The sequence below is a fragment of the Mauremys mutica genome, chromosome 1 (genome assembly GCF_020497125.1).
Source record: "Mauremys mutica isolate MM-2020 ecotype Southern chromosome 1, ASM2049712v1, whole genome shotgun sequence".
Classification (NCBI taxonomy): Eukaryota; Metazoa; Chordata; order Testudines; family Geoemydidae; genus Mauremys; species Mauremys mutica.
In genome coordinates, this window is record NC_059072.1 from 100,909,719 (window position 1) to 100,926,654 (window position 16,936).

The 16,936-nt window shown below is 44.8% G+C and overlaps 1 protein-coding gene across 2 annotated transcripts in view; it reads left to right on the forward strand.

The window, feature by feature from the left end:
• GLT8D2 (glycosyltransferase 8 domain containing 2) overlaps nucleotides 1-16,936 on the forward strand; it is a 24,515-nt gene continuing 7,579 nt past the window's right edge. Inside the window, exons 1-6 of one of the 2 annotated variants that reach the window (XM_044987710.1) lie at nucleotides 1-256; nucleotides 2,846-2,890; nucleotides 10,544-10,639; nucleotides 11,786-11,954; nucleotides 13,078-13,195; nucleotides 15,569-15,653. In XM_044987710.1, coding sequence (XP_044843645.1) covers nucleotides 2,872-2,890; nucleotides 10,544-10,639; nucleotides 11,786-11,954; nucleotides 13,078-13,195; nucleotides 15,569-15,653 — 487 coding nt within the window. In that variant the 5' untranslated portion in view covers nucleotides 1-256; nucleotides 2,846-2,871. Of the gene's footprint in view, nucleotides 257-1,345; nucleotides 1,365-2,845; nucleotides 2,891-10,543; nucleotides 10,640-11,785; nucleotides 11,955-13,077; nucleotides 13,196-15,568; nucleotides 15,654-16,936 lie in introns of those variants that run through there. The other variant, XM_044987712.1, reaches the window with a different exon arrangement.

The following is a 16,936-nucleotide window of genomic DNA, read 5'->3' on the forward strand; positions in this document are numbered from 1 at the left end:
CTTCTCAGAGCAGAAAAAGGAAAGAAAAACCAGCACCGCTCCAAAGTACACTCGAAGGATTTGAAAAAGGATTCCCAATTTAAAAGCATTACTGTGGCCCTTTAAGGCTCATGAACCTAGGATTTCCAAGGGGAGTCATGGGCAAGGCAGTTTTGGCATGAATGCTTTGCAGTTTTGGGTGAGCTAGGAACTGAGTGTTGTCGCCCTGCAATTCTTCTGGAGAAAGAAGCCGTGAGTGCTGTGCTGGGTTTGAAAGGTAAAGACTAATTAAGCAGGAAATATCTAAACAGTAATGTCACTGTTTCATATGCAGCTTTCCCTGCTGCCGCCCCTCATTTTGTTATATGATCTGGCAATTGTGTCTAGAGACGTCAGATTCCAGTAATCTGCGTTTAGGAAAACTAGGGGTAAATGTTTGCAGAGTAACAAGTAGAGTTCCTTTCTTGAAAGGCTACAAAATGCAGATCACTGATATTAAGAATCTTTTCAAATATTGAACTGAAAGTTTTGTTATATGTGAGTTTTTCTAGGTTTGGATTTTAAAGATTAAAAACTTGGAGCGATTCGGACTGTTTTAATTATGTCTAGAGCTAGTGTAGGGTTCTGACAGGCCAGCTGCACATCACAGTGACTGCAAGTTACATTTACAGTTTGGGACAAATTATTTTAATTTTAAGAGTGACATCCTGGTCCTATTGAAATCAATGACAAAACTGCCATTGATTTCACTGAGGCCAGGATTTCACCCCAGGAGTGAGAATTTTGTCCACTTACAAAAATTACTGATTCAAATTTCCAGACTAGAAAGGAAACAATATTTGTGTTCTGTGCACAGGAGAGGAGATTTCTAAAGGCAAAGCTCTTCTCTTGACTGATTGCCTGATCTACTTACATATGTAAATCAAGGGGGTTCTGTGCATATGGAGAGAGCAGAATATTGGAGTTTAGATAAACAGTGCAGATCTGATAAGAATTTAGCCCTAAAATAACTATTACCTTACACTATGTTTATTTATCTGTCTTTTTCAAACCAGTCACAATATTTATATGCATACAGACTGTTCTGTTTACGTGTTCTGTTTAGAATTTAACGTGTCAATCAAAATTGGAGACTGACTCGAGATCTTTCCGTAAACTCAGAATTAACCAATAAGACATAACTGTATTCTGTGACTCAGCTTTCAAGAATTCATACCACTCTAGCCTCTTCTAAATGAATCAAAATGAATTGTATTTAAAAATAATAAACATAATATCTGTATCTCCAGGCATGAAAATATAGAAAAAGGGGGTTGAGATGCTAGGAAGAGCTACAGTGCTGGAGGGAGAAATGTCACATGAGTACATTGTTTTCTTTTTTGCCTGTAGGGTTGTGTAGTTCTTGTTTGTTTTAATTTTTAATGTCTTATCTCGTGTCTTCAATAACTTGTTTCCTGAAGTTTCAGTTTGCTTTCATAGGTTTACAGGCCTCAGGCGACTGGAATGTAAAAAGAAATTCCCCTTAAACACATTGATCCAGATTATGACTGAACCTCCATAGGTGTAGTAGAGGGGCCAGAAGGCTAGCTGTGCTTGCGAGCCTGAGGAATGTGGGCTGGCTAGCATCAAAGGCAGCTCTTATTAGGGGCAGAAGAAAGGCCTTGTGCTCCCTGTACACAACTAATCATCCTTTTTGTTTCCAAATGTGTGCCTAGTGTGGTATTTTATTTTTAAAAAGAACTGTTTACAAGGGGTTTTTTTTTTTTTAAAGGCCTATGTCCAGGGAAGAAAAAAGAAAAGTAATATTATTTTTTTTAAATGAAGCAACACAACATCTGTATGATGAGCCCATCATTAAAATCAGTGGGAGTTGTGACAGGTCTGAATTTGGACCCATAAATTTAAAAATAAATCATAATCTGCTTTTTGCTATTAAGATTTTCTAAATTTGTACTGCTTAAAGTACAAACTAAAAAATAATTTGGCTTCTAAAATACAAGGAAATGTGGGATTTTTCCATAAATGTCCATTAAGGGGATTTAATTCTTTCCTTAGAGGCATCTGATCCTGGCCACTTTCAATGCTTGACTACAGTGACAGTTTTAAGGAAACTGCTAGTTGCTCCAGCACTATAGATGATGTGGTTAAAATGCTCGTGGCCAGTCTTCACCAACGGTCTCCCCTTGTTCCTACAACCTGTTGAATTATGCTGTCCCCTGGTTGCTGCCACCTTTGAAATTACACTGATGTTGGTGGAAGACTTCCCTAAAATTTTCAGTGCAGACACAGCCCAAGACAGAGACAGGATTCTAGGCTAGATAGATCCTTTGTCTTATTTAGTATGGCAATATCTCTGTTGCTGTGTGTTTGATTATAACAAGATCTAGAAATGGCATTATGGTGTTTACATTTGTTGTTCTGCTGTATGGGGAGTCAAGGATAATTTCAATGGATTAAAATACCTACAGATGCATTTTGTAAACACATTGTATATGTTTTATTTTTTGTTTTACATTAAGAAAAATCTGTGTTATAAAATGTAAGTATTGCTGATATAAGTGATTGTACTGAGTTTATCGAAACATTAACTGTTTCACTATAGTTATATAGCTTTGAAACTGGGTCATGTATTTAAAACATTTTTGCTTTTTAAATTCTGGAATATATAAGGTCATAAATTGTTGCCCAAAACATTGCAAATGTAATATGTTTCCATGAAAAGCTTTGCAAAGTTAGGATCCAATCCTGCTTCCATTCAAGTCAAAGGCAAAACCTAATGGTGCAAAATTGGGCCCATAAAATACTAAAGAAATATTCATCACTATGTTTATAACCTCTCTCTTTCTCTCTTTTTTTTAAACTACAGATCGCAGTTCTTAACCAAAGGAACATATGGCTCTGTTAAGGAAAAGTAAGAAAGATTCAGAACATTTCAATATCAATTTGATTCACATATTTTTTTAAACAGCTAGATAAAGATCATGTAAATATTTTACAGGAGATTGCATAGGAGGGTTGCATGCTAATTTATGACTCCAATTCTGCAAAGCACTTAAACCATTCCTACATACATCTTTCAATGTGTAACTTGCATCATCTTGCACATCACTTCTGAATTTGAATCAATGGAGAAAATCTTGAGAGGTGCCACTCTGTGTTGGCCTGATTGACACTGAGAACAGTGAGGCTGTAGAATGGCTTCTCATCAGGTTCACAGGTCCATTGGAGTTACAGGAGCTCTTGCATGTAAGCAATTCCACCTCCTCCTATCCCCGTTTGCAGATCCGGATCCTTCTGTCTTCCTCCTGGAGGAGCCATGGAAGCTACTGCAGTGTTGAGGCAATATTAAATTGTGTGAAGCAGTATGCAAGAGGGAGACAGAGCAATCCAGGAACTGGGGCTCACTCTGAGCCTTCCAAAAAGTGGATGGTTGGGAGTTTGAAGGGGCTATGCTAGCTCCCAAATTCCAGTTTTCTTGGAACATGGAGACCCTCAGTGTGGATAAGTCCTTCGCTTTCTTGGCTAACAGCTCTGTTGTGATGCTATCAGTTGGTTCCATAGGTCGCTTGCTTCCCTTGTTGTCAGTCAGCTGGGGAGCACCTGCTCTCCATCCCCCATGCAGGTACATCTTGAGAGGCACTGCCTCCCACTTGACATCACCTACCAACATAGCAGAATTGGAATTCTGCCTCTGGGGGAATGGATGGATCTTTTTGTTCTATGGAGCAGCTCTGTGGCCACTATTGAGAAGGAGGGCTCCACACTCAGGACATAATTAATGCCTTTGGGTGCTGAGCTTAGCTTTCCGGCAGAGCTCCGGTGGATTTTATGCCTTCTCAGCACCACAGTTAGGATTTGGCCCAATGGGATTCAGGGTTCTCAATACCTCTCGGGATCAGGGTAAAGTGAGCAGACTATGCCCTCACTCCATGCAACCCCACTGAAGTCAGTGGATGAGATCCTCAGCTGGTGTAAACAAGCATAGCTCCACTGACATTCTTGATCTATTGTAATTTACACCAGCTGACATTCTTGCTCAAAAGATTTGTACAGGTATAACTGAGGGCAGAATTCTGTGTTCTATGTTTTTTGTATATTTTGTCCATTCTGAGAACATTTATGATGCTACATAACTAACAAAATAGAATTGAAGATGACAGTCAGCAAGTTCATTGATGATGATGATGCTTATTTACCCTTAGCCTTTCCGGTAACATCCTACTCAGTCAGGGGTGATTTATGTTAGATTGCTTAAGCATTCAGTCCAAGGCAGACTCTGGTAGAAGCTGAAAAATCCAAATATACAGTAAGGCATTTGCTTTTTGCATGCTTTGATTTTGCTAAGTAAAGTACTTGAATCAAAATATGTATACCTTTGCAAAGATTTTGGAACATGCACAGTTTCTGTGGCATGCCGAGTTTATTTTTGTAATACTTTTAGGCCTTGTCTACACTACAAGACTATTTCGAATCAACTTAGTTCGAATTTGTGGATTCGACCTTATGAAGTCGAATTTGTGTATCCATACTAAATACACTAATTCGAATTTCTGAGTCCACATTCACGGGGCCAGCGTCGACTTTGGAAGCGGTGCACTGTGGGAAGCTATCCCACAGTTCCCGCACTCCCCGCTGCCCATTGGAATGCTGGGTAGAGCCCCCAATGCCTGCTGGGGGAAAAAATGTGCCGAGGGTGGTTTTGGGTAACTGTCATTATTGAACCGTCACTCCCGCCCTCTCTCCCTGAAAGCGCCGGCGGGAAAACTGTTCGCGCCCTTCTCTTGTCAGTTACAGCACGTACGCCACAGCACTGCGAGCATGGAGCCCGCTGCAATCATCACTGCACTTATGGCCGTTGTCAACTCCTCGCACCTTATTGTCCACCTCTTCCACAGTCAGCTGCTGAGAAATCGGGCGAGGAGGCTCCGGCAGCGCGGTGAGGACAGGAATTCACAGAGTGGCGCAGACCTCTCACAAAGCAGGGTACGCCGCGCCGTGGAGATCATGGTGGCAATGGGTCAAGTTCATGGTGTGGAACGGCGATTCTGGGCCCGGGAAACCAGCACGGACTGGTGGGACCGCATAGTGCTGCAGGTCTGGGATGAATCACAGTGGCTGCGAAACTTCAGGATGCGTAAGGGCACTTTCCTTGAACTCTGTGACTTGCTGGCCCCTGCCCTGAAGCGCCAGGACACACGGATGCGAGCAGCCCTGAGTGTGCAGAAGCGAGTGGCCATAGCCCTCTGGAAACTTGCAACGCCAGACAGCTACCGGTCAGTAGCGAACCACTTTTGGCGTGGGCAAATCTACCGTGGGGGTTGCTGTGATGCAAGTAGCCCACGCAATCGTTGAGCAACTGCTCTCAAAGGTAGTGACTCTCGGAAACGTCCAGGACATCATAGATGGCTTCGCCGCGATGGGATTCCCAAACTGCGGTGGGGCTATAGATGGGACTCACATCCCTATCCTGGCACCAGCCCACCAGGCCAGCGAGTACATTAACCGAAAGGGCTACTTTTCAATGGTGCTGCAAGCACTGGTGGACCATAGGGGACGTTTTACCAACATCTTCGTCGGGTGGGCGGGCAAGGTTCATGACGCGCGTGTGTTCAGGAACTCTGGTCTGTTTAGACGCCTCCAGGCACGAACTTTCTTCCCGGACCACAAAATAACGGTTGGGGATGTGCAGATGCCTACAGTGATCCTCGGGGACCCAGCCTACCCACTAATGCCCTGGCTCATGAAGCCCTATACAGGCGCCTTGGACAGTGAGAAGGAACTCTTCAACTACCGGCTGAGCAAGTGCAGAATGGTGGTGGAGTGTGCTTTCGGACGTCTCAAGGGGAGATGGCGGAGCTTACTGACTCGCTTGGACATCAGCGAAAAGAATATCCCCGTAGTTATTGCTGCTTGCTGTGTGCTCCACAATGTCTGTGAGAGCAAGGGCGAGACCTTTTTGGCCGGATGGGAGGTTGAGGCAAAACGCCTGGCTGCTGTTTACGCTCAGCCAGACACCTGTGCCGAAAAACTATCCCAGCGGGAAGCGCTGTGTATCCGGGAGGCTTTGAAAGCAAGTTTCCTCGGAGAGCAGGGTAACCGATGATTCTACACTTGATTTTAAGAGAAGCTGATCCTGGGCCTGTGTCTCTATGTGTTGAGTGAGATCTGTGGTTACATACCCCGTTCTCCAAGTTTCCCCCACTTCCAAAACACGTTTTAAAACAAATTAAATGGAACACTTATTTTTAATAAATCTTTCCTTTACTTTGCATTTCTGTTCAGGGTTTGAAACATGGACGCATACTGTGCTGGGTACGGTGTGCACTGATGTACAGACCGCTTGTACAATACAGGACGGACAGCCTCCTGCTCCTACATAGGTCTCTGGGGTGGGGGACGGTTTCAAGTGGTTGTGCATGTAGGGGTGGGTTTGCAGGAAGGGGCGAGTGGTGCCGTCTTTGCATAGGGATTTGGATGCAGGCTCTGGGCTGTGGGTTTGGGCGTAGGAAGGGGTGAGGGGTGTGGGGGAAGGGTGAGTATCTGTCCGTGGATGAGGGCTCTTGTTGGGGCTCAGGGCAGCGGAGAGGATCGCGCCTACGGTGGAAGTGCATGGTAAGGGCAGTATGCCTTAACATTAGGGGGTGGCAGGCGCTAGGACCGTGGACAAGCGTACACATCACAGAATGACCCGGGGCAGCATACACCACACAGAGGGACCCTGGTGACTACTGAATGCAGTCTGTGTGTGACCTGCAGTTGATCCTGCCCCCGATAGTCTGTACCCTGCTAATGTAGGCTATCCCGTGCAATTATAAATCCCCTGCCCCCACCCCCCCTACATACACAGTCTTCTGACACGAAAGACGTGACGGAAAGAGTGAACAACAGCAAACAGCTTTTATTAATCTACTACATAGTGGGGTGATGAAACTTGGATTTGGGACTGGGTGATCCTATAAGGGAAGCGCTTCTAAACAGTTATAGCGTCAGAGGTGTGTGGAACATTAGCGCTCAGCTGTGGTGCAGTGACAGTTCTCACGGCCCCTACCGCCCCTCCGTCTTGTAATTTTCGGTGAGGGGGGGACAGGACTTCTTGGCGTTGGAGGGTGGTTGCAGATACAGTGCAGGGGGGCTCTCTCCTCCTGCCTGCGGTCCTGCAGCACATCAACAAGGCGCCGGAGCGTGTCCGTTTGCTCCCTCATTAGCCCAAGCAGCGTTTGAGTCGCCTGATGGTCTTCCTGCCGCCACCTATCCTCCCGTTCGATGTGTGTGCGATGCTGTTGACATAGGCTCTCCCTCCACTGTCTCTGCTCTGCCGCCTCGGCTCTGGAGCAGGACATCAGTTCCGCGAACATCTCTTCCCGAGTCTTTTTCTTTCGCCGCCTAATCTGAGCCAGCCTCTGCGAGGGGGATGCCGGGGCAGTCCGGGAAAGAGCAGAAGCTGTGTGATGGGAAACAGTAAATGATTTCCTTGAACAGATACATGTTTGCGAACAGTGAACACAGTCTAGTCAGTTTCTCTGAACAAGACTATACAGGGCACCAAGTCTCACGAGATCTCAGGAAAAGTTCGAGATTTCGGAATACGCTCTCATTGGCGGCGCCATTGCACAGGAGAGCGGACAAGCGGGGAGATACAGCATAATCCGTCTTGCAGACAGTCCTGGTAAGCCTTAAAGTAGATCATGCTTATCAGTTAGTGGATAGCTGTGCTCTCCTGCTAAAGGCAATCTGGAAAGCAGAAAGGCTGAGCCTTTTCCAGCCCCTCCCGCCAGTGCACGGGAAAGATCAATGTCTGCTTGTTCTCTGTGGCCTCCAGCACGTGGCTGTTAAGCGAGGGTCATTGTTATGCAACCTAATTGTAAACCGTTAACAATAGTAACAATACACTAATTGCCCGACTTAGATGCAGCCTGTCCAGACCGACATCACCCTGAGGCGGGTCACTCGCAGTCAGAGAGAGCGGATGCTACTGGAAGCCCTGCACAGACCAGGACCATATGCAGCAATGCTGGTGGAGGCGATGATTCCTCTCTACATTAGGATCTCCTGGCGCGGAAGAGTGTGCTTCCATGGAGCACCGAATAAGGCACCTCTCCCCAGGAACCTCCTGCGGAGGCTTTCCGAGCTGCTCTCTGAGAGCTTTGTTGAACTGTCCCAAGAGGATTATTGTTCAATCCCTATATGTGTGGACCTACTATTTATATAGTTTGACATGTAAAATTTTGTATATAGTATTTCTATTTTTTCTATACCCGTTTTTAAAAAAATAAAAGTTTCCATGTTTATAGCACTTACCGCCTGATCCTTCCCCTGATTCTGAGTCCAGGTTAACGGGCGGGGAGGGTTGGTAGGGGATCTCTGTGAGGGTGATGAAGAGATCCTGGCTGTCAGGGCAAGCGGTATTGTGTTCGCTGTCGCCTGCGCCGTCCTCCACAAACCCTTCCTCATCTTCCCCATCGGCGAACATTGCCGAGGAACTGTCCAGGTACACTATGCCATCCTCAGAGTCCACGGTCACTGGTGGGGCAGTGGTGGCAGACCCACCGAGAATGGCATGCAGTGCCTCGTAGAAGCGGCATGTCTGGGGCTGTGCTCCGGAGCGTCCGTTTGCCGCTCTGACTTTTTGGTAACCTTGTCTCAGGTCCTTGACTTTCACGCGGCACTGCATCGCATCCCGGCTGTATCCTTTCTCTATCATTGCTTTAGAGACCTTCTCGAAGGTCTTTGCATTCCGCTTGTTGGAGCGCAGCTCCGAGAGCACAGACTCCTCGCCCCACACAGCGATCAGATCCAGGACTTCTCGGTCTGTCCATGCTGGGGACCTCTTTCTATTCTTGGATTGGCCGGACTCCTCTGCTGGAGAGCTCTGCATCGTTGCAGGTGCTGCGGAGCTCGCCCCGATGTCCAGCCAGGACGTCAGATTCAAAGTGCCCAGACAGGAAAAGGAATTCAAATTTTCCCGGGTCATTTCCTGTGTGGCTGGTCAGAGAATCCAAGCTCGGACTGCTGTTCAGAGCGTCAACAGAGTGGTGCACTGTGGGATAGCTCCCGGAGCTACTAAGTTCGATTTGCATCCACACCTAGCCTAATTCGAGCTAGCCATGTCGAATTTAGCGTTACTCCACCTGCTGGGGTGGAGTACCAAATTCGAACTAAAGAGCCCTCTAGTTCAAATTAAATGGCTTCCTGGTGTGGACGGTTGAGTGGTTAGTTCGAATTAACGCTGCTAAATTCGAATTAAAGTCCTAGTGTAGACCAGGCCTTAGAGTTAGTCTCAAATAGACCTTGAATAGCTGAACTATTTCATTGAAATGATCTAAAATGCTTCACTGTTTGGTCTCTACCCAAAGGGGTTTTGGGTAAAGGAAAGGGCCAGGTAGGGTTAATTCTGAAATCCTATGGCAATTGGAGGACCACAGGGTAGCCAGAAAAGAAGTTCCAAAATCAGTTTACATCTTTTTATACCTCTCTTACACATTTTAAAATCAGTACATTCAATTATACAAATAAAGAAAAATGGTGCACTTCTTCGTTACCCTCTAGATATGTGTATTAGACTTCCAAGTGACCTCATAATCATATTCTCTTCCTCATCCTTCCACTTTCATCCCCCTCCCTGTGTGGTCAGTTCCTCCTTAGCTTAGGACCTGATTCTGCAGAGTTATTACTGAATTACCTTTTCTAAGCAATGTCCGCTGGGGATAGGGTGACCAGATGTACCGATTTTGGGGGCTTTTTCTTATATAGGCACCTATAGCCCCCCACCCCCTGTCCTGATTTTTTACACTTGCTATCTAGTCACCCTAGCTGGGGATGATGGACAGCACCCTGTCCCCCACCTGCCCACTGCTCCCTCTGCCCACCTAGTCCCATCCATGTTTGGGCCATAAAGAGCATTTTTTGAGGGGCAGAAGAACTGTGAGGTCAGTATCACAAAGGTGGCTGAACCACCATTCTGTGTGGGACAGAGGATGCTCATAATGGTATGAAGTATATAATACCCCACTTTGGAGATGGAAACAGTTTGCAGCATCACTATAGAAAGTGTGTATGAGACCAATCCCCACCAAGCCTGTATCTTGCTGTCTGTAACTATGATGAAAATGGATTTGTCTCATCTACAAAAGCAGTTAAAATCATTTTCAACAATAGTTAAGGAGAAAATGGGGATAGAACCTATGGCTGCCAACCATTTTCAACAGGTAATTTTCCTAGGGTAAGCAGCCCTTGAATAATAGGCTTAATGATTTAACAGTTTTCCTATTTTGGAAGTACTTGCAATCAGAACATCTTTGAAAACCAAAACATCTGGAAAGAGCTGACCACAGATTTCTGATTATACTGAACATGGACTACAGTGCGAATTTCTAAATAAATCTTACAAACAGTTTCTGTTTTTAATTTGGTCAAATAGCAAATGAGATGAGATTTTCAAAACAAATACAGGAATACAGTAAATGGCAGTCATCTAGCTGGTAAAATAAAATACAGGTATTTGAGCAATTATTAATTAGCATTAGTTTTTATACTAACTTTTAACCAGTTGTCCTCTTTATTTCAGTTAATCAGATCTTATTATTCCTACTTGTTTTGACCATCTGTGTCATTCTGTATAATAAAGTTCACAAGGTGCCATCTACATTAAATAATGAAACAAGTAAGTAGCTCGTTATTTTATTCTGTTCAGATTTCATGGTAACTGAGCACTGGTTTCTGTTCCTGCTGTAGGATAAATAGGAATTTATAACAGAATCACTTGTGTTATTTTGATGTAATCTAGGACACAGAACTTTTAATTTCTAGATCAGCTGATTTGAATAATACCAGGTCAGTAGTGGCTAAGAATCTCCATTGTGCTTCAGGGCCTGATCCGATTCTCCTTGAGGCCAATGAGAATTCTTCCGTTGACGTCAATGGGAGCTGGGTCACATTCTCAATTTTTTGCAGAGACTAACAGAAAAGTCAATTGGTAACATTGAGGATGTTTTTTAATTATGGGAATCTGCCTGCTTGGGAATAGACTGAGACCATTAGTTCATTTCCAACAGGCCATCAAACAGCGGCAGCAGGTAATAACCAACCTGAGCCAGCCAACCACTGACTAAGGACTTGTCTACACTAGAAAGTTTTTCCGCTTTAACTGTACTGGGTGCAATTATACTGGTGTAAAATGTAGGGAATATACTGTACCAATATAAGTCACTTTTATATGGTATAACTGCTTTCACACTAGGGATTTTACCAGTATAACTATGTTGATTAAAAAAAATCACACTCCTAAATGACATAGTTACACCAGTAAAACTTTTAAGTGCAGATCAGATGTTAGGGGTGAAAGGCTTCATATCGTAGTCCAGGTCTAAACTACAGAATTCTGCTGGCATAAGTCAGGGTGTGAAGAGGTGTGATTCTTGAGCAACATAGGTGTGTTGGCAGAAGCCCCTAGTGTGGACAGTTATATTGGGAAAACCATGTTTTTAGAAGTATAGCTTGTTTAACTGGTGGGAGGTGATTATAGTGTACAAAGCACAGCTGCATCCACACAAGGAGAGCTCCGACAGTGTAGTATATTCCTACATCAATAGAGCACTTCTAGTGAAGACTTAGCCCTAGTATTTATTTTGGTATTTATGTGCACTAATCTCAGTACTGTTAATCGTGTTCCCCAGCTCTTCATCCCTTAGCAGCTTCCTCAGCATTGTAAGACTTTTGCTCTGTTTCTAGTTTATACAATTCAGAGACTAGGTCTGTTATAAAATGGTGCTGAATTCTGTACACTAATTTGGGGGTTTGCTATATGCAGTTGATTTGGAGAGTCCTGAGGAAATGGAAGAAGAAATTCCAGTGGTGATATGTGCTGCTGCAGGAAGAATGGGTGCAGCGGTAGCAGCAATTAGTAGCATCTACAGCAACACCGATGCTAATGTTTTGTTCTACATAGTTGGCCTAAAGAACACAATTCCACATATCAGGTAATAGTATTTACCAAAAATTATTCATTCTGCTGCTTAGTTAGGGCCAGATTGTTACTGGGCTTTGCATTGGTGCACAGGGATTGGGGGAGGGCCCAGGGAGTCATTCCTCCCCCCTGTGCAAAGGCCATCACAGTCACAGATCCTGCAGTCCCCTGGGTACAGGGATTGCTGCCTGCTAGGGGCACCAGCCACCCCAGAAGGGGACTAATCTAAGCCAGGTGATGGCCACTGCCCCGCACCAACCAGCGGTGGAAGGGAGGTCATGCTGCAAGATGGTACAGTGTGTGTGTGTTTCTCCTGCACAATCCTTCCTGAAGCTGCCTCTGGGAAAACGTGGCTTTGCACTGCTCCATATTCAGGGCTGTGCCTTCAACTTCAGAGGAGAAGAACAGATAGAGTGGGGCTAACAGAGAAAAAAGGAGAGGTAAAGGTTATAAATATGGGGTTCAACCATGATCATACAAAATTGTAGATATTATTTAAAGTGGGGTGGGTTGAACACAGGTGCAGACCAAGGAGGAATGAGTCCATCAGTGTAGGGGCCATCTCAATGAAGAAACAAACTCATTCAGGAGTCTCTCTCTTTAGCATATTTACATAGCCTTCATTACTTTAGGTTCTTTACAATCTTTAATGTATTTGTGCTTCCAATGTATCTGTGAGGTAGAGAAGCACTGTTAACACCATTTTACACATAAGTAACTGAGATCCAGAGCCTCAAAAGTATTTGGGCTTCTAACTTCCTTTGAAATCAATGGAAGGTAAGAGTCTAAGTATCTTGGAGGAACTGGGCCAGAGAGAATAAGTGACTTGCTCAGGATGACACAGGAAGTCTGTGGTGGAGCAAGGACTCAAACCCAGGTGTGGTAAGACTATTAAAAGGTGCAAATACCTGTCAAAATGAGGCTCAAGAAGAGAATCTCGTATAGAGCTGGTCAAAAAATGGAGTAAAAAGTTATAAAAAATGTTTTTTTTTTCATTAAAAGATTTTTGTGTTTTGTTTTAAAACCAGCAGTGTTAAATATAGCCAGGGCATGTGCCAGTAGGCACTTTGACATTTGATACTGAAGGTCTCTGTGGTTTTCTGTAACACACTTTTATTATTTCTCTTTCATCTCAGAAAATGGATTGAAAATTCCAAACTGAAAGAAATAAAGTATAAAACGGTGGAGTTCAACCCTATGATACTAAAAGGAAAAATAAGACCAGATGCGTCACGCCCTGAGTTACTCCAGCCTGTGAGTAAGCAAATGCCATATATCACCAAAACAGAGCTGTCATAATCTCCAAGTTTGTAATGCACATTGAAGACTTCAAATCTTCTCTGTGCTCTGCTCCTTCGTACAGAACCACTGGGGTATTAGAGGAGCCACACCAGTTGGTAATAACGTTGGATGGTTTTCTTATTAGACTAGCACACCTCCTGTGGCAAGTGCTTCTACTCCACATTGTTGCTCTTCTGCTCTATCTCCTGAGGTACAACCCCCTTTATATGTTGCAGGAGAGCCTTCCAGGTGGATGACTTGACTTGATTAAACCCTGGTCTGACCTGGTTAGATCTTGGCCAGGCCATATACTTGGGCTGGCCAGTGGGAAGACCAAACTTAACTAGCACTTTAGAGATCCATAAAAATAACACTTTTGTAGAGAGGTAATCAGAATAATTAGTGTTACTGCCTTGCCCTCCAGGACTGTAACTCCTAACAGATTACATTTGTTTCTTACACATCACTCAGAGAAGGAACCAACAACTAAATGTTGAGACATCACTCAAAGAGAGGAGATCGTTGCAGCAATGTCCCCACTAATTTGTCCATCTTTCTGCATGGGATGTTATCTGTTTGGGGGCTGAACCCTGGGGCTTATTATTATAACTTTAAGAACTTAAACTCAGCTGCAACCATGAGCTGACTGTGTTCTGGGCTAGTGACTCCCTCCCAGCATAATTTAGAGCCTGAAGGCTACTCCTAAATTACACTGGCTGCCTGCAACTGCTATTGACTAATGTGGAAGACAAGGACTGCTAAAATGCAAGGAAGCTGCAAACGTGTCCCCTTTCTAGGGTTGCCAAGCCTCCAGGATTGTCCTGGAGTCTCCAGGAATTAAAGATTAATCTTCAATTAAAGATTATGTCGTGTGAAGAAACCTCCAGGAATACATCCAGCCAAAACTGGCAACCTTTGCTACGCTATTTCCCTCTCAATGCCCCCTGCTCCCGCAGAAGGAACTGTGTGTAGTGTAGGATTAGCTATGCCAAGTCTATGCCACTGGAGGAGTCCCTTATGATGGGGTGATTCTCCTGTGCCTGGCTATGCTGCCTTTAGGAAGGCTTTGTACTGAGAGTGCTGTGAAAAGCTGCTGCACTGCAGTGGAAGATCTGGGTAGGGTTGCCAGGTATTTGGTTTTTGACCAGAACGCCTGGGCAAAAAGGGACCCTGGTGGCTCTGATCGGCACCGCCAATCAGGGCATTAAAAGTCCAGTTGGTGGCACACCAGGGGCCTGGGGCTAAGGCAGGCTTCCTTGGAGCCATGGTAAGTGCTGCCGGGACGGCCCCTGCACCCCAATCCCCTGCCCCCAGCCTGGAGCTCCCTCCTGCACCCCAAACCCCTCATCCCTGGCCCCACCCCAGAGCCTGCACATCCAGCTGGAGCTCTCAACCCCTCCCGCACGCACACCCTGCACCCCAACCCCCTGCTCCAGCCCAGAGCCCCTTCCTGCACTCCAAGACCCTCATCCCCGGCCCAACCCCCAGCCAGAGCCCACACGCCCTCCCGCACTCTGAGCCCCTCAGCCCCAGCCTGGAGCCCCCTGATGCAGCCCAAACCCCTCATCCCTGGCCCCACGCCAGAGTCTGCACCCCTAGTCGGAGTCCTCACCACCTCCCGCACCCCAACCTCCTGCCCCAGCCCAGTGAGGGTGAGGAAGAGTGAGCAACGGAGGGAGGGGGGATGGAGCGCGCGGGGGTGGGACCTCAGAGAAGGTATGGGGCATGAGCGGGGCCTCAGAGAAGGAGTGGGATAGGGGTGTTTGGGTTTGTGTCATTAGAAAGTTGGCAACCCCAGATCTGGGCCATTGTGACTAAATACTGACCACCAGGGCTATTACATTTTTAAAGTTAAAGTGGCAGGATAAATCTCTGAATGTAAGCACCCAAGCAGACTGAGTCTGATTCAGGGAGAAAGGTGCACTCCTGGGACTTCTCTAACATTATCTTGTGGCATTGTGGGTCAGATGCATGCATATTGTGTCAGCATTGACTTCATCTGAGTTATACCAAGGAAGAATATGGACCCCATGTGCTTTAGAATAATCTCAACATTTGACAGAGAATCTACAGTTAATATTTACAAAGTTCTTGAGTGAAAGCCTGGCCCCTCTGAAGTCATTGGGAGGAATTTCCCATTGACTTCAGAGGGGCCAGGATGACATCGTCTTAAAGAAAATATGGAGGCAAGTTTAAAATCGTGGCAATCAGTAAACAATAGTTGGACAATGTACAGTGATGAGAGGACTAAGTCACTTTTGAATCCTGAAAAGACATTCAAGATGACTGCATTAAGCCACTGTGCCACTTACAGTCTGTCATTTTGATTGGGTTTTTTTTTAACAGTTGAACTTCGTTCGATATTATCTCCCCCTGCTTATCCACAAATATGAGAAAGTCATATATTTGGATGATGATGTGATTGTGCAAGGTAAGTTGTCATCCAAAAATTCTTGGAACCTAACAGAAGTTTGCAGCAGGAAGTTCAGCTGCTTTATTGGTCACCAGGAAAGATGGGCTCTAGTTAAAATTGAGGAGGTTGCTTGGAGTGCTGCACTTATGACAGCTTCACACTCACCCTTACATAGTATTTAACAAAGGAAAATCAAAGGGACAATATCTATTTTTGGATGTTTGATCCTGATCGTAGGTGTGTGGGTGACGTTCAGTGTTTCTTGCGTCGGATCAGTTGCTGTGCATGAGTGTACAAGGCAATTCCAATAAGCGGGGTGTCACCAGAACAGGCAGCAATACTCCTCTCTAAACCTTTCCTGTTTTGTTTGGTTGATGTGAATCTGACCTTGAATCCCCACAAATGCTGGCATCCTCACCCCAAATAACTGCTTATTCTTGAGAGAGAAGAATTTACTCAAATCAGGTTGTAAAAGACCCTGGATCCTATTGTTCTGAGCACCCTCAATTCCTATTTATATCTATGGGAGCTAAGGGCACTCAGCACCTCACAGAATCAGGCTTATTGATGAAAATATCTTATGGTTAATAAAGACAAATCAGGAAACAATTCAAGTGCTGGAAAATCTCTCCATGCCCATACAGCAAAAGCTAAGTAGAGGCACAGTTATCTTTCCAGGTGGATTTCTCAGTCTGTTCATTCCTTTCTTTGCCACTTTCTCCCTGCTAATGTTGATCTCTTCTCTTGCTTTATCCTTTGTTCCCCTTCAGCATTTTTCCACATCCCTGTTATTTTGATAACACCTTTCATCCAAGGATCTCAGAAGCACTTTGCAAATGTTAATTAATTAAGCTTTATGAAACCTTTATGCAGTAGCCAGTAGGGTGTCCAAGGACATTGGGTCAAGTTAATCCCTGGAGTAACACCTTTGAAGTCAGTGGAATTACAAAGAGTTTGGGTCATTTAGTTTTCAACAGCTTTTCTGCAGTTTTTCTTGCCTTCAGATGTAGATTTCAGAGCAGCAATACTTAAAAGGGCATTGTTGACCACTGTTTAAAGTTGGATTTGTTTTCTTTGCCTTCCCTTCACTTTCAATAAGCTTGATAATGCAATTTCTTCCACATTATACTATCTGGGGAAAAATAGATTTCCCCCTCACTTGCATACACCTTTCCAATGGAGTCAAAATTTCCGCCTTTTTTTATCATCAATGATGTTAGCAGGAATATTGCACTGAAGTCTTTGCCTAGTCAAATCTCCCTTTGAAATGAATTGTTTTGCAGAAGAAACACTGAACATGG